Genomic DNA, 18,641 nt, shown 5'->3' on the forward strand with positions numbered 1-18,641 from the left:
TGCCGACACAGAGGTAGCTACAGCCGTGGACTACCGTACTGTACTGTGTCTGCTGCTAATATAGACTGGTTGATAATGAGATGTAGTATGTATAAAGAAGAAAGAAAAAAAAAACCACGGGTAGGTGGTATACAATTATGGATGGACTGCCGAGTGCCGACACAGAGGTAGCTACAGCCGTGGACTACCGTACTGTACTGTATCTGCTGCTAATATAGACTGGATGATAATGAGATGTAGTATGTATAAAGAAGAAAGAAAAAAAAAACCACGGGTAGGTGGTATACAATTATGGATGGACTGCCGAGTGCCGACACAGAGGTAGCTACAGCCGTGGACTACCGTACTGTACTGTGTCTGCTGCTAATATAGACTGGATGATAATGAGATGTAGTATGTATAAAGAAGAAAGAAAAAAAAAACCACGGGTAGGTGGTATACAATTATGGATGGACTGCCGAGTGCCGACACAGAGGTAGCTACAGCCGTGGACTACCGTACTGTACTGTGTCTGCTGCTAATATAGACTGGATGATAATGAGATGTAGTATGTATAAAGAAGAAAGAAAAAAAAAACCACGGGTAGGTGGTATACAATTATGGATGGACTGCCGAGTGCCGACACAGAGATAGCTACAGCCGTGGACTACCGTACTGTACTGTGTCTGCTGCTAATATAGACTGGATGATAATGAGATGTAGTATGTATAAAGAAGAAAGAAGAAAAAAAAACACGGGTAGGTGGTATACAATTATGGATGGACTGCCGAGTGCCGACACAGAGGTAGCTACAGCCGTGGACTACCGTACTGTACTGTGTCTGCTGCTAATATAGACTGGATGATAATGAGATGTAGTATGTATAAAGAAGAAAGAAAAAAAAACCACGGGTAGGTGGTATACAATTATGGATGGACTGCCGAGTGCCGACACAGAGGTAGCTACAGCCATGGACTACCGTACTGTACTGTGTCTGCTGCTAATATAGACTGGATGATAATGAGATGTAGTATGTATAAAGAAGAAAGAAAAAAAAAACCACGGGTAGGTGGTATACAATTATGGATGGACTGCCGAGTGCCGACACAGAGGTAGCTACAGCCGTGGACTACCGTACTGTACTGTGTCTGCTGCTAATATAGACTGGTTGATAATGAGATGTAGTATGTATAAAGAAGAAAGAAAAAAAAAAACACGGGTAGGTGGTATACAATTATGGATGGACTGCCGAGTGCCGACACAGAGGTAGCTACAGCCGTGGACTACCGTACTGTACTGTGTCTGCTGCTAATATAGACTGGATGATAATGAGATGTAGTATGTATAAGGAAGAAAGAAAAAAAAAACCACGGGTAGGTGGTATACAATTATGGATGGACTGCCGAGTGCCGACACAGAGGTAGCTACAGCCGTGGACTACCGTACTGTACTGTGTCTGCTGCTAATATAGACTGGTTGATAATGAGATGTAGTATGTATAAAGAAGAAAGAAAAAAAAACCACGGGTAGGTGGTATACAATTATGGATGGACTGCTGAGTGCCGACACAGAGGTAGCTACAGCCGTGGACTACCGTACTGTACTGTGTCTGCTGCTAATATAGACTGGATGATAATGAGATGTAGTATGTATAAAGAAGAAAGAAAAAAAAACCACGGGTAGGTGGTATACAATTATGGATGGACTGCCGAGTGCCGACACAGAGGTAGCTACAGCCGTGGACTACCGTACTGTACTGTGTCTGCTGCTAATATAGACTGGATGATAATGAGATGTAGTATGTATAAAGAAGAAAGAAAAAAAAACCACGGGTAGGTGGTATACAATTATGGATGGACTGCCGAGTGCCGACACAGAGGTAGCTACAGCCGTGGACTACCGTACTGTACTGTGTCTGCTGCTAATATAGACTGGTTGATAATGAGATGTAGTATGTATAAAGAAGAAAGAAAAAAAAAACCACGGGTAGGTGGTATACAATTATGGATGGACTGCCGAGTGCCGACACAGAGGTAGCTACAGCCGTGGACTACCGTACTGTACTGTGTCTGCTGCTAATATAGACTGGATGATAATGAGATTTAGTATGTATAAAGAAGAAAGAAAAAAAAAACCACGGGTAGGTGGTATACAATTATGGATGGACTGCCGAGTGCCGACACAGAGGTAGCTACAGCCATGGACTACCGTACTGTACTGTGTCTGCTGCTAATATAGACTGGTTGATAATGAGATGTAGTATGTATAAAGAAGAAAGAAAAAAAAAACCACGGGTAGGTGGTATACAATTATGGATGGACTGCCGAGTGCCAAGTGCCAACACAGAGATAGCTACAGCCGTGGACTACCGTACTGTACTGTGTCTGCTGCTAATATAGACTGGATGATAATGAGATGTAGTATGTATAAAGAAGAAAGAAAAAAAAAACCACGGGTAGGTGGTATACAATTATGGATGGACTGCCGAGTGCCAACACAGAGGTAGCTACAGCCGTGGACTACCGTACTGTACTGTGTATGCTGCTAATATAGACTGGATGATAATGAGATGTAGTATGTATGTATAAAGAAGAAAGAAAAAAAAACCACGGGTAGGTGGTATACAATTATGGATGGACTGCCGAGTGCCGACACAGAGGTAGCTACAGCCGTGAACTACCGTACTGTGTCTGCTGCTAATATAGACTGGTTGATAATGAGATGTAGTATGTATAAAGAAGAAAGAAAAAAAAACTACGGGTAGGTGGTATACAATTATGGATGGACTGCCGAGTACCGACACAGAGGTAGCTACAGCCGTGGACTACCGTACTGTACTGTGTCTGCTGCTAATATAGACTGGATGATAATGAGATGTAGTATGTATAAAGAAGAAAGAAAAAAAAAAACACGGGTAGGTGGTATACAATTATGGATGGACTGCCGAGTGCCGACACAGAGGTAGCTACAGCCGTGAACTACCGTACTGTGTCTGCTGCTAGTAGACTGGATGATAAATAATGATATAAAAAATATATATATATCACTACTGCAGCCGGACAGGTATATATTATATAATGACGGACCTGCTGGAGTGGACACTGTCTGTCAGCAGAATGAGTTTTTTAATTTTTATAGAATAAAAAAACACCACACAAGTCACACGACGAGTGTACTTTTTCAGGCAGACATTCAATCACAATATACTATACTGGTGGTCAGTGTGGTCAGGTCACTGGTCACAGTGGTCAGTGGTCAGTCACACTGGCAGTGGCACTCTGGCAGCAAAAGTGTGCACTGTTTAATATGTACTCCTGGCTCCTGCTATAACCTATAACTGCTCCCCAGTCTCCCCCACAATTAAGCTGTGTGAGCACAGTCAGATATTATACATAGATGATGCAGCACACTGGGCTGAGCACAGATATGGTATGTGAGTGTGACTGAGTCACTGTGTATCGTTTTTTTCAGGCAGAGAACAAGAACAGAACGGATTATTAAATAATAATAAATTATAAAACTGCACTGGTGGTCAGGTCACTGGTCATCAGTCACTAGTATAACTCCTCCTAAGCTCCAGTAAGTAAATGAAGTGTCTCACTCTCACTCTCCTATCTATTTTAATTTCTAAACGGAGAGGACGCCAGCCACGTCCTCTCCCTATCAATCTCAATGCACGTGTGAAAATGGCCGCGACGCGCGGCTCCTTATATAGAATCCGAGTCTCGCGATAGAATCCGAGCCTCGCGAGAATCCGACAGCGTGATGATGACGTTCGGGCGCGCTCGGGTTAACCGAGCAAGGCGGGAAGATCCGAGTCGCTCGGACCCGTGTAAAAAAACATGAAGTTCGGGCGGGTTCGGATTCAGAGAAACCGAACCCGCTCATCTCTAGTTAATACCTAACATCCACTTAGGCCTGTACAATATCAGCACAAGCTCATGGCTTGTTTTGTTTTTGTTTGTTTACATCAGAAAAATGAATTGGCTGAATCATTTGACTCCCTTTTGCAATATGGAGTGTCCCTTCTACAGAGGTATCGCATTGTGTTCCCACTGTCAGAGTCACGTTCCACAGAACGTCTTCAGGGTCTGCTCAGGTTAGTGTATAAAATATTCTGCTAGTAGCTTTCTGACATATGCAGTATGTGTGTTCTTGTGGAGGGATGTCCATCAATTTCATCTCCACAAAAGGACTTCGGTTTAAGCTGGTGATCTTCAGATATCATTCTATTCTTCTCATGGGCAGCGTATTGCACCTCCATGTTTCACTTTGACAGAGAGATGGTGATAACAAAACAAGATTTGCATAATTGTTATATTGACTTCGCTGGCAGTAACACCTCATAAGGAGGGTGGGTGTGGTTCATAGGGTCGACCACACTTAGGTCGACAATGTCTAGGTCGACCACTATTGGTCGACAGTAACTAAGTCGACACCCAAAATAGGTCCACACAAGCATTAGGTCGACTTGAGCAAGGTCAACATGACAAAAGGTCGACATGAGGTTTTTAAAAAAAATTGTATTGTTTTCTTAATAGAGTGACCGGGAACCCCAATTAGTGCACCGTGTTCCCTCACATGGCGCGCTTCGCTCGCCATGCTTCGGGCAAGGTACCTTGCTTTGCTCCTGCTGTGCTAGGCACAGGTTACTGTTCCCAATTGTAGTCCACCTGAAGTATGAAAAAGTAAAAAAAAAAAAAAAAAAAAAAATTGTGAAAAACTCATGTCGACCTTTTGTCATGTCGACCTAGAACATGTCAACCTAATGACCATGTCAACCTAGAAACCCTGTCGACATAATGCATTGTCAAAGTCGAAAAATATTGAAGAACACACAGCACGTATAAACTGCACACACATGCCCACTGCGCGTGCACTTGTTCCGCCGTGCGTGCACATATCCGCAATTTGCGTATGGTCGCTCCCGCGGTCCTGCGCGTGGTATGGGTATTTACGGCGGAGTTTGTGAACGCATGGAGAGCTATCAAAACATTACATATTTCATCCAAATAGTGCACTTTGTATACATAGTCCCCCTGCACCATATCAGAAAGTATCAACAGTTTAAATGATTCCAGAACAAAGGGATTCGCCTTTACAGGATAAGAGGGGACAGACTAAGGTTATAAGGTGGTGTTTGGTATCCAGCTGTAGGGTATTTTGAGGGTAACATTCCGGTGTTGGTTTGCGGAAGATCGCATGTTCCTGCGGATAGTTAGGTGCAGAAGCAGAATATAGATATAAACTGTATTTACTGTATATTATGTATGCGGCGGGAATCCAGAGGAGACCACCCACAAGAGCAGTTGGGAAAGACATCGCCTACCTTTTCAAATCAACCTATGACCTCTCCTGTACTGTAAAAGTGCATTCCTGTGTCCAATGGACAACGGGATTACAGTATCCATTGTATTGCTTTTGGAAGACTTGTATAAATAAAGCCTGCTGCAGCCCGGCCTGACACAAGACTCTCAACGTTATCAACCTGATAGCGGAGGACCGGACCGGGAGGCGCATGCGAATATTCTCAAGTATGTACATTGACTGTAGCCATTTACTCTGTTGTATTGTAGTGCATAATTTGTATTGTTAACCCCCTTTTAGAAATATTACTCTGTGGTGTCGGAACCCAGTGATTAACTACAAATCGGTGTTGTGTCTTCCTTTTCCTGCTAAGATTTAAAAGTGTATTAGTAACGCATCGCATTGCTGTATAAGGTTTAAAGTGAATCTCTGGGTGTGTGCGCGCTGTGTGTACTTTGTACCCCCAGCGCGGCGTTTGTACGCTAAGTCCGTACAGTGATACAGGACTCCGTACGCAAACAGTGTATAAAGTACAGAGCGTGTGTATTAAGTATAGCGGCCGCAGCGGCTAAAGGTTTAAAGTGTATTTAAGGTGTGTTTAAGGTATAGCTTTATGTTTTAAGAATAAAATCGACATTATCAGCATGTAGACCAATAGAGGTCGACCTAATGACTGGTGACCTAAGTGTGGTCAACCTAGAGACCGGATACCAAGTGGTGTACACACGGAGAGATCCGTGCTTAAATACTAAACAATCTGACTAGGGGGGTAATTCTGAGTTGATCGCAGCAGGAATTTTGTTAGCAGTTGGGCAAAACCATGTGCACTGCAGGGGGGGGCAGATAATAAGATTTTAAACCTACCGGTAAATCTTTTTCTCCTAGTCCGTAGAGGATGCTGGGACTCCGTAAGGACCATGGGGTATAGACGGGCTCCGCAGGAGACATGGGCACTATAAAGAACTTTAGAATGGGTGTGCACTGGCTCCTCCCTCTATGCCCCTCCTCCAGACCTCAGTTAGAGAAACTGTGCCCAGAGGAGACGGACAGTACGAGGAAAGGATTTTGTTAACCTAAGGGCAAGATTCATACCAGCCCACACCATCCACACTGTTTAACATGGAATATACGAACCAGTTAACAGCATGAAACAAAACAGCATCAGCCCGAGACTGATCCAAACTGTAACATAACCCTTATGTAAGCAAAAACTATGTACAAGTCTTGCAGAAATTTGTCCGCACTGGGACGGGTGCCCAGCATCCTCTACTGACTAGGAGAAAAAGATTACCGGTAGGTTTAAAATCTTATTTTCTCTTAAGTCCTAGAGGATGATGGGGACTCCGTAAGGACCATGGGGATTATACCAAAGCTCCAGACCGGGCGGGAGAGTGCGGATGACTCTGCAGCACCGATTGAGCAAACAGGAGGTCCTCATCAGCCAGGGTATCAAACTTGTAGAACTTTGCAAAAGTGTTTGACCCCGACCAAGTCGCCGATCGGCAAAGCTGTAACGCCGAGACGCCTCGGGCAGCCGCCCAAGAAGAGCCCACCTTCCTAGTGGAATGGGCCTTTGGTAACGGCAATCCAGCCGTAGAATGAGCCTGCTGAATCGTGTTACAGATCCAGCGAGCAATGTCTGCTTAGAAGCAGGAGCGCCAACCTTGTTGGCTGCATACAGTACAAACAGAGCCTCTGTTTTCCTAACCCGAGCCGTCCTGGCTACATAAATTTTCAAGGCCCTGACTACATCAAGGGACTTGGAATCCTCCAAGTCCCTTGTAGCCACAGGCACCATAATAGGTTGGTTCATATGAAACGATGAAACCACCTTAGGCAAAAATTGAGGACGAGTCCGCAATTCTGCTCTATCCACATGGAAAATCAGATAGGGGCTTTTGTGAGACAAAGCCGCCAATTCAGACACCCGCCTTGCAGATGCCAAGGCCAACAACATGACTACCTTCCAAGTGAGAAATTTTAATTCCACCGTTTGAAGAGGCTCAAACCAGTGAGATTTCAGGAACTGTAACACCACGTTAAGGTCCCATGGTGCCACTGGAGGCACAAAAGGAGGCTGGATGTGCAGCACTCCCTTTACAAAAGTCTGGACTTCTGGGAGAGAAGCCAATTCCTTCTGAAAGAAAATTGATGGGCCGAAATCTGTACCTCAATGGAGCCTAATTTTAGGCCCATATCCACTCCTGTTTGTAGAAAGTGGAGAAAACGGCCCAGATGGAAATCTTCCGCAGGAGCATTCTTGGCTTCACACCAAGATACATACTTTCTCCAGATACGGTGATAATGCTTCGCCGTCACCTCCTTCCTAGCCCTTATCAGAGTAGGGATGACTTCTTCCGGAATGCCTTTACCAGCTAGGATTCGGCGTTCAACCGCCATGCCGTCAAACGCAACCGCGGTAAGTCTTGGAACAGACAGGGCCCCTGTTGCAACAGGTCCTCTCTGAGAGGAAGAGGCCACGGATCTTCTGTGAGCATTTCCTGAAGATCTGAATACCAGGCCCTGCGAGGCCAATCTGGAACAATGAGTATTGTTTGCACTCTTTTTCGTCTTATGATTCTCAATATTTTTGAGATGAGTGGAAGAGGAGGGAACACATAGACCGACTGAAACACCCACGGTGTCACCAGGGCGTCCACTGCTACTGCCTGAGGGTCCCTTGACCTGGCACAATACCTCCGAAGCTTCTTGTTGAGGCGTGACGCCATCATGTCTATTTGAGGAAGTCCCCAATGACTTGTTATCTCTGCAAAAACTTCTTGATGAAGTCCCCACTCCCCCGGATGGAGATCGTGTCTGCTGAGGAAGTCTGCTTCCCAGTTGTCTACTCCCGGAATGAAGACTGCTGTCAAAGCGCTTACATGATTTTCCGCCGAGCGAAGAATCCTGGTGGCTTCCGCCATCGCCACTCTGCTCCTTGTTCCGCCTTGGCGGTTTACATGAGCCACGGCTGTGACGTCTGACTGAATCAGAACCGGTAGGTCGCGAGGAAGAGTCTCCGCTTGACGCAGGCCGTTGTATATGGCCCTCAATTCCAGTACGTTGATGTGTAGACAAGCCTCCTGGCTTGACCATAGTCCCTGGAAGTTTCTTCCTTGTGTGACTGCTCCCCATCCTCGGAGGCTCGCGTCCGTGGTCACCAGAACCCAGTCCTGAATGCCGAACCTGTGACCCTCTAGAAGGTGAGCACTCTGCAGCGACCACAGGAGAGACACCCTGGCCCTGGGGGACAGGCTGATTTTTTGATGAATGTACAGATGGGACCCGGACCACTTGTCCAGAAGGTCCCACTGAAAAGTCCTCACATGAAACCTGCCAAAGGGAATGGCCTCGTAGGACGCCACCATTTTTCCCAGTACTCGAGTGCATTGATGGACCGACACATTTTTCGGTTTCAACAGGTCTCTGACCATGTTCTGGAGTTCCTGGGCTTTTTCCATCGGGAGAAAAACCCTCCTTTGTTCCGTGTCCAGAATCATGCCCAAGAAAGTCAACCGGGTCGTTGGAACCAACTGTGACTTTGGTAGATTGACAATCCAGCCATGTTGCTGCAGCACTCTTAGGGAGAGCGACACGCTTTGTAGCAACTGTTCTCTCGATCTCGCTTTTATCAGGAGATCGTCCAAGTACGGGATAATTGTGACTCCCTGCCTGCGCAGGAGCACCATCATTTCCGCCATTACCTTGGTGAAAATCCTCGGGGCCGTGGAAAGCCCAAACGGCAACGTCTGAAACTGGTAATGACAGTCCTGTACAGCGAACCTCCGGTACGCCTGATGAGGAGGATATATGGGGACATGAAGGTATGCATCCTTTATGTCTAGTGAGACCATAAAATCCCCCCCTTCCAGGCTGGAGATAACTGCCCTGAGTGATTCCATCTTGAATTTGAACTTTTTCAAGTACAGGTTTAGGGATTTTAAATTTAGAATGGGTCTGACCGAGCCATCCGGTTTCGGGACCACAAATAGGGTTGAATAGTACCCCTTCCCCTGTTGAACTAGGGGAACCTCGACAACCACTTGTTGTTGACCCAGTTTTTGAATTGCCGGTAAAACTATCTCCCTTTCTGGGGAAGAAGCTGGTAAAGCCGATTTGAAAAACCGGCGAGGAGGCACGTCTTCGAATTCCAGTTTGTAACCCTGGGATACAATTTCCATTGCCCAGGGATCCACCTCTGATTGAGCCCAGACGTGGCTGAAGAGTCGAAGACGTACCCCCACCGGAGTGGACTCCCTCCGCGGAGCCCCAGCGTCATGCGGTGGATTTAGTAGAAGCCGGAGAGGACTTCTGCTCCTGGGAACTAGCCGTAGCCGGCAGTTTTTTCCCTCTACCCTTACCTCTGGCGAGGAAGGAAGAGCCCCGACTTCTTCTGGACTTATGCGACCGAGAGGACTGCATCTGATATTGTGGCGTTTTCTTTTGCTGTGAGGAAACATAAGGCAAAAAAGTAGATTTACCTGCCGTTGCTGTGGAAACCAGGTCCGTGAGACCCTCCCCAAATAAGTCCTCACCTTTGTAAGGCAAAACCTCCATATGCCTCTTTGAGTCGGCATCACCCGTCCATTGGCGGGTACACAGGGCTCGCCTAGCAGAAATCGCCATGGCGTTGGCTCTCGAACCCAGCAGGCCAACGTCTCTCTGAGCATCTCTGATATATAGGACTGCGTCCTTAATGTGACCCAAGGTCAATAACATGGTATCCCTATCCAGGGTATCAATGTCAGCTGACAAGGTATCCGTCCAAGCCGCCACAGCGCTACAAACCCAAGCCGACGCTATTGCCGGTCTGAGCAAGGCACCCGTATGTGTATAAATTGACTTCAAGGTAGTTTCCTGCCTGCGATCAGCAGGATCCCTGAGGGTTGCCGTGTCTGGAGACGGCAGCGCCACCTTTTTGGACAAGTGCGTTAAAGCCTTGTCCACCCTGGGCGAGGATTCCCACCGTACCCTGTCCTTTGCCGGGAAAGGATACGCCATAAGAATTCTCTTGGGAATCTGCAGTTTCTTGTCTGGAGTTTCCCAAGCTTTTTCAAATAACTCATTCAGCTCATGAGATGGGGGAAAAGTTATATCAGGTTTCTTTTCCTTAAACATGTGTACCCTCGTGTCAGGGACAGAGGGGTCATCTGTGATATGTAAAACATCTTTTATTGCAATAATCATATAATGAATACTTTTGGCCACCCTTGGGTGTAACCTCGCATCATCGTAGTCGACACTGGAGTCAGAATCCGTGTCGGTATCAGTGTCTGCTACTTGGGACATCGGGCGTTTCTGAGACCTAGAAGGGCCCTGTGACACAGTCAAAGCCATGGATTGACTCCCTGCTTTATCCCTGGACTCTGCTTTGTCCAATCTTTTATGTAATAAAGCCACATTTGCATTTAAAACATTCAGCATATCCATCCAATCATGTGTCGGCGTTGCCGACGGAGACACCACAATCATCTGCTCCACCTCCTCCTTATATGAGCCTTCCGCTTCAGACATGCCGACATACGCGTACCGACACCCCCACACACTCAGGGATATATCTATATGGAGACAGTTCCCCAATAAGGCCCTTTGGAGAGACAGTAAGTGAGTATGCCAGCACACACCCAGCGCCAACTGACACTGGAAACCAAATTCCCTGACAAAAAGCGCTTTTATATAAATATATAAATATACACTCACTGTGCCAATAAAAAGTGCCCCCCCCCCCCCTCTTTTTTGCCGTCTGTGATCGTGTTCAGCAGGGGAGAGTCCGGGGAGCCAGCTTCTCTGCATGTGCTGTGGAGAAAATGGCGCTGGGTAGTGCTGGAGGATCAAGCCCCGCCCCCTCAGTGGCGGGCTTCGGTCCCGCTCAAATAATAAAAAAACTGGCAGGGGATTAATAATATACTGCCTCCGCAGTATATTTATATCTGCCAGTGTCCCTTGAGGCTATTAATTGCTGCCCAGGGCGCTCCCCCCTGCACCCTTACAGTGCCCGCTGTTGTGTGTGTGTGTGGGAGCAGTGTACCTCACTGAAGAACTGAAGTCTTCTGCCGCCTTTGAAGTCTTCTTTCTTCTTCTACTCACCCGGCTTCTATCTTCCGGCTCTGTGAGGAGGACGGCAGCGCGGTTCCGGGACGAACGGCGAGGGTGAGACCTGCGTTCCGACCCTCTGGAACTAATGGTGTCCAGTAGCCTAAGAAGCAGAGCCTATCACTTAAGTAGTTCTGCTTCTCTCCCCTCACTCCCACGATGCAGGGAGCCTGTTGCCAGCAGTGCTCCCTGAAAATAAAAAACCTAACAAAATTATTTTTACAGAGAAACTCAGGAGAGCTCCCCTGTAATGCACCCAGTCTCCTCTGGGCACAGGATCTAACTGAGGTCTGGAGGAGGGGCATAGAGGGAGGAGCCAGTGCACACCCATTCTAAAGTTCTTTATAGTGCCCATGTCTCCTGCGGAGGCCGTCTATCTATACCCTATGGTCCTTACGGAGTTCCCAGCATCCTCTAGGACGTAAGAGAAATAACATTTGCAGAGAGAGTTAGATTTGGGTGGGTTATTTTGTTTCTGTGCAGGGTAAGTACTGGCTGCTTTATTTTTACACTGCAATTTCGATTTCAGTTTGAACTCACCCCACCCAAATCTAACTCTCTCTGCACATGTTATATCTGCCCCCCCTGCAGTGCAAATGGTTTTGCCCAACTGCTAACAAATTTGTTGCTGCGATCAACTCGGAATTACCCCCTAGATTGCTTAGAAATTAAGCACGGATCTCTCCATGTGTATGCCCATAGTGATAGTGATGCATGGTCCCGCGCGTCGCTATCACTGACTCTGGGTGCCAAATCTAGTAGATCACTAACTTCACTGTTCTGTGAAGCGAGCGTCCCGCCCCCCCACTCAGCACACATCGCATTGTGTGCTGAGCATGGGGAGAGAGATGTGTGCTGAGTGTTCTGTGTGTTCTGTGATAGATTGCTCAGCACACATCTCTACCATGTGTACCCCCCTATAGTGTAGTACACTGTCTTGTTGCCAGCAGAATCACGTTTTTGCCAGCCATAGAGATTTTCATCCTTTAATAAATATGTCCCTAACTATTAAACGCATCTGGCTTTATGGGATTGGTGAGGAAGCCAGGTACACTGCAATATTCACTTCTGGCTCCTGGTCTCCATATGCTGTTATCGAGGTTCCTTCCCTTCTTTCATGCACTTTAACACACTATGGCCCTCATTCCGAGTTGTTCGCTCGCTAGCTGCTTTTAGCAGCATTGCACACGCTAAGCCGCCGCCTACTGGGAGTGAATCTTAGCTTTGCAGAATTGCGAACAAAAGATTTGCATAATTGCGAATAGAAATTTCTTTGCAGTTTTTGAGTAGCTCGGGACTTACTCTGCCACTGCGATCAGTTCAGTCAGTTTCGTTCCTGGTTTGACGTCACAAACACACCCAGTGTTCGCCCAGACACTCCTCCGTTTCTCCAGCCACTCCCGCGTTTTTCCCAGAAACGGCAGTGTTTTTCCACACACACCCATAAAACGGCCAGTTTCCGCCCAGAAACACCCACTTCCTGTCAATCACACTCCGATCACCAGAACGATGAAAAATCCTCGTTATGCCGTGAGTAAAATACCTAACTTTTGAGTAAAATAACTAACCGCATGCGCTCTGTGAACCTTGCGTATGCGCAGTAAGCGACTAATCGCAATATAGCGAAACTCGGCAACGGGCGAACAACTCGGAATGCGGGCCTATGTTTTGTGTAAATCAACCATTACCTGTTTGTGCGAATAAATTATACATCTTTTAAGACCATTTTTGTTGCTCTTTGATGTAACATTTAACATTCTGCGCAGTGCGCCACTGGAGATTTTCCTCCACACACCTAGGTACACTTTAAGGTTTTAACTGTGTGTCCAGAAATCAGAAGTTTGTATAGACTGGGAAGTGCTGGGTAGACAATCCAGACTCAACAGGGCAAATTCTAGGACATTTTGCTTCACAAATGGTGCTCCATCCTCTCCTCCATTGCGGAATAATGAGGGATATGTCACCAAGCATTGTGTCTTACCTTATTTTCTGTATTTTATACCTACCTCACCATACTACCTCTTCCCTCCACGTGCAGGGTGCTGATACAAATGTGTAAGACCAAGGCTTTCAGAGAGTTGTGCTCTGCCACTCCCACCTTACAGGACAGAGTGATCCAGGCCATCAAGGTAGCAATCAGCAGAACATTTTTCCTTCTTACTGGGTCATGGTTTATAGAAAAGTAATATGTACTGGGCTTAGGATGGCAGAATCACAGGGATAGCAGTTTGCCCATTGTAAGAATCTAAGAATACAGGTATATTGCACTTATTTGCCTTATAGAGTGATTCGTGTGTGGAGGTTGGGGCCAAATCTCTTAAACTAGTGATCGTCTGATGCTCCTGACACTTCACCAAAACCCTCGCCTCTTCCCTTCCCCCCCCCCCCCCCCCCTTTTCCCGGTTTCCTTGCACCAGAAATAAGCAGACAGAGAATTAATGTACATTGCAAATTAAAAGGTCACAGTTTATTAAATTTGGCCATAAATTTACTGATTCATTTTTTGATGGCCTAGATAGCACTGCGGGTCCCCAGCCCTCATTGCAACTGAAACTGGTAACTGACCCAGGTGCAGGGGGTCCCTTCCTCGCAACTGTAATCGGTTATCACACAGGGACCCTTCTGCCCCCAACGCATAGCCCCGGGAGAACGCACCTCGGCCGCCTTCTCATGGCTTTGGCCCAGCCCCCCATATGGGTGGTACCGAGTGTATCAGCCGCTCTCTAGCGAGGGCAGGGTTTCTCCTCGGATTTTGCTAGCGCCAACGCTAGGTTCCTTCTGAACCAAGGCCCGCCACCCTACTGTGATCCTAACAAGCCTCCAGCCCTCAGATGCTGGGCATTAAACAGCTCTAGGCCAGCTTCTGACAGTGAATTCCATCTGATTTATCGATCTGCTACCTATGAAACTAAATTTGCTTGTCAATGGTTACGCTGCCCCCCTCTCTGACACAATGAATTTGCCAGCTGTTGCATGGATTTTAGTTTTGGCTTTGTCAAGCACTGACTCTTCTAAATGGGGCCAGACCATTGCCTCCTGAGTACTGTATCAGACTTTAACATGCTAACAGGCCCCAGCTTGTATAGGAGTAGCATGGTAGAAACTCAAGTCTTGGGAACTGAATCTGTAACCCTATGACCATAGAGCACTGACGTACTGACTGAGCCATCCCATATAACTTTGACTCCATGGAACCTGCACCTTATATGTGCCAGGTCTGCTTTTATATCATGTATGAGGTATACAAATTTCCTTTTCCCGGTGCCATTGCCGCCTCAGTGAACTATGGTAACCATCAGAGGTCCAAACCTCCTCTCCTTATTCCATCTCATACCCCTCTGCCTCAGTCATCGACTGTTCATTGTTTCAGAGTTGTTAATCTCCTCCCCCCTTCTTGGGAACCAAACTCGGGTTCCCCACACACAAAGTAAGAGATGCCACCTACTGGGCCATAGAAGCTCATTCGCCATGACGCTTCTCTTCTCCCACCTGTAAGATCATGGAAACAATTAGGCCCCCTACAGAGTGACCCGTAGACCCTTAACTTGACTTTGATGATATATCATGAACGGATGCCAGGGAAAAAAATGGTTAGGTGGGTGGGGTGGGTGTGGGTAAGGTAGGTTAGAGTGGAGGGTAAGATGTAAGTGCAGAGGGTGGCCTGGCGGAAGGTAAAACCAAAACCTCCCTGGGTCCATGGCTAGACCTGGCCCTTTTTTAAGGAGGGAAAAGGGCAAATCCCTTCTTTCTCCCAAAATCAACTTTGGCGAGAAACTATCCACCAGGTGACCTTCTGCACAGGATAAGATGTTATTTGTGCTTTATTGCCTTTGTTTGAGCAAATGTGTTACTTGTAGCTCGCGGACTGCCATCCGCCAGTGCGTTGATCACTTCCTCTAAACACCCGGCTTCCGAAGTCTTGGTGGCTGCCTTGCTTCTAGCAGAATGCATGCCGCGTTTCAATCAGGTTGTGAACTAGCATACGGTTGATGCCAGGGATACCCATGTATTCTTTTATCAGCTGCACCATGCATATAGCTGCATTCCCCCTTTCTGCAGCGTTACCCCCACTTCGCTGGGCCGTCTTGGACTTGTGTATCTTGCAGACCATTACTATAGAAATATTTTGTGCCTACAGAGACATTCTGTGCTAGCATGCCAGTCGCAACGCATTTCTTTGAAGCTGCCACTAGGGAGGCCAATCCCGGTCCGTTCTTTCAATCCCGGGTATTGGGATTGAAAAATAATCAATCCCGAGATTCCCGGGATACCCAGGATTGGGTTGAATATTTTAAAATTAAAATCTTCAGCGACCCCTTCCTAGACCCGCCCATCCCACGGAAGTACTCACCATCCTCTGGGAGTGCAGGCGGGTTCACTTGCTGCAAGTGGGGGCGGTGAGGTGTGGTCCGGGCAGCGTGGGCAGCTGGCGTCACACTGCGCAGTATGTCCTCTGACTTCACGTCATGCTGCGCAGTGTGCACAGCAGGGGGAGCCGGGAGGTGGTAGCTGGGCAGCATCTGAGCCTCCCTGAGGACGCTCAACGCTGACCGGCATTGAAAAAAGAAGGAGGCTCTCTAATCCCGAAATCAGAAAAACAGGAAAATCCATCTCAATTGTAGCAAAGATTCACATAGATTTGTATTCCTTCCCTTCTGCCTCTCTACAGACAGGAACCCATGAGTGGTTTGATCTGAAGAGACAGCATCTGCAACCAATGATACAGGTAACATTTGCTTTGTTTTGTGAACATTATTACACTGTAGATTCTCGTACACTGTAGATTCTCGTTTTAACTATAAAACCTAAGTTAAAAGTTTGAGCCACCTGCCCAAGGTCATATTTAAGTTTGTCGGCTTTTACATGAGATTCCCTTTACTCTGGGAAGGACATGTATAACACAATGTATAGCATTTTATTATTTTACATGGCACGTATTAACCCACCTCTTTGTGTCTTTCTCAGTGTTTGATTATTCATCCTGTTTCTATAGGGCCATGAGGAAAACTTGAAGTCTTTGCTAAGCCTGGTGACAGATGTCATAACTGACCTACAGAGCTGTTACAAAAGCATGAACAAGTGTTTTATAAAGTAAGGAAAGTAAGAAAGTACAGTTTTGTATTTCACTTTTCTCCCACGGTAAGACAATGAAACTGTAGGCTGCCATTTCCGGAAACATTTACTACACTCAAGTGTTATTAATGAATATTTATTTATTAAAATAATCACACACTTTTCCTTTCCATCGGCTCCAGGAGCATCAAACTGAGGCAATCCTTATTTTCTACATCTGTACCTGATGTTGTCATTAAATAAAGTTCAGAACTTTTATCAATAGATACCTTTTTCAGACTTGCTGAAAAAACCTGGTAATTATCCGGCACAACCTAAACAACCCGAGTGTAGCTGTAGTGTGAAAGCTACCAACCCAGGTCTGGAGTCCCGAGTCTGCAACCCTGCAACTTGCCAGGGTTATTCCCGGGTCTGCGCAGGGTGTACCTGGATTTTCTGTTGGATGAAAGCGCTGGACCTGGTATTTTACATCTGGGTCTGGGCAAACAGCTACAATTGGCTCAGCGCTGGCTTTTAGCAGCAGCAGCAGCAGCTCCGCCTCGTGCAGTGACAGCTTCCAGACTTGTCACCTTCTATTCTGGTTTATCTCAGGCGTGTGTCTGGGTGTATGTATATATATATATATATATATATATATGCCACCCCTCTCCCTTCACAGTCTGTGTAATATATATAGATATATATATACACACACACATATGGAAAGAGATGGGGTACCCAATAGTACTAGATATGATTTTACAGCAGCACCTCTAGAAGAACCCCCTGTTAATCGAGGTTCAGAACAAACATGAAATAGACATATCTGAGGGCGCTAGTGTGGCCGGAGAGACTAACCCGCCACACGTGTAATGGCGGCTGCGGCACTGAAGGGGTTAACCCTCGTGCCCGGCGCCATATTAAGGGACAATGGGCGCTTGGCGTCACTGTTAAATGTACTTACGGCGCTGGGCGTGGACTGTTTAAAAGTTTGTTTAATGATGTGTTTTAACATGTCATATGTAGTGCTCTGTGCACAATTGTAGGATTGCATGTTTAACTGTATTTATTTTATATTCAAGATATGGTCACCTGTATTTTAAAGGGGAAAATGCACTTACTCTTATCAATGTCTGAATAATCATCTCCTGTCAGTAGGAAGTGGCATGCTAATGGCCCTGTCCTAGCAGAGAGGTGTGAATGACAAAACCTTTTGATGTGTAAGTACCTTAGAGAGAGATGTTACTCACGGGGATCTCCTTATCCCATATGTAAAGTAGTTCTGGGCTTGGAACTTGTTTTATGTAACTGATTTAATTAATATACGAACCCTGAATGGCAGATGCAGGAAGGAAGACTGTTTGTTTGTGTTGTATAGCCTTTCCTGTTGTAATCCCAAACCCTGGGTTTGCCTGAAGATGTGAATGACCAGAAACATTTGTATTTTGAAGCTATGTGATAAATTTATCAATAGTGAATGTTAATCTGATACCAAACGTTGTCTGGGTGACAGGAAGGAGGATATTGTTTTATTGCACTTATCTCCTTTTGAAATGTAATTTATTTATTGGTATTTTGTAAAATATCCTGATTGGATAGAAAGGGCTCAGGGAGGACATGACCCCCTGTTGTACTGTGTGGAAAATTGACATAAAAAGGAGGCCTGCATGCCTCCAGAGTGTATTGTATTTGTACCATCTTTATTCTGCTGGAACATCTTGCTGTATGCTGTTGCCCCTAGCAATAGGGAAGAGTTCTCTTTAGAACTATTGCAAATAAATACCATTTGCCTCAAGAAGACCGCGTCATCTTGTGACCTACAGGGTTATGCCAAACATAGCCCCGTCCTCCGGCTTTCCAGGGAAGCACCTAACGTCTCCAAGTTCCGCCTTCCGCCAGCTACCGGTAGAGGCCTAGCAAGGATTCGTCAACACCACACAGGTGTGGTAATGCAGTGTGTCGGCACATACAGAGCAGAACCGTGGTTCCAAACGCCATGGCAGGTTAGGAGTTTGGTGGTGGCAGCATAAACCCGCCCACAGCACAGTGGGTGGAGTCAGTAACAGGCGGTTACTGACGGTAAGCGGGAATCCCCTATGTGGCCAGGTCCCGTGTGACCTAATCTTCCATTCTGTGCACAGGAGACGGGACGCGAAAGCGGTGAGTGCTTTCGTACGGGACCGTCCTGTCACAGAAATTGGTGGCATAGC

The 18,641-nt window shown here is 46.5% G+C and overlaps 1 protein-coding gene across 3 annotated transcripts in view; it reads left to right on the top strand.

Moving 5' to 3' along the window:
• UNC13D (unc-13 homolog D) overlaps nucleotides 1–18,641 on the top strand; it is a 178,364-nt gene that overhangs the window by 89,423 nt on the left and 70,300 nt on the right. For all 3 annotated transcript variants that reach the window (XM_063960576.1, XM_063960575.1, XM_063960577.1), the window contains 4 exons: nucleotides 3,954–4,078; nucleotides 13,418–13,508; nucleotides 16,049–16,105; nucleotides 16,373–16,470. In XM_063960576.1, coding sequence (XP_063816646.1) covers nucleotides 3,954–4,078; nucleotides 13,418–13,508; nucleotides 16,049–16,105; nucleotides 16,373–16,470 — 371 coding nt within the window. The remainder of the gene's footprint in view (nucleotides 1–3,953; nucleotides 4,079–13,417; nucleotides 13,509–16,048; nucleotides 16,106–16,372; nucleotides 16,471–18,641) is intronic.

Source organism: Pseudophryne corroboree, chromosome 3, assembly GCF_028390025.1.
Source record: "Pseudophryne corroboree isolate aPseCor3 chromosome 3, aPseCor3.hap2, whole genome shotgun sequence".
Lineage (NCBI taxonomy): Eukaryota > Metazoa > Chordata > Amphibia > Anura > Myobatrachidae > Pseudophryne > Pseudophryne corroboree.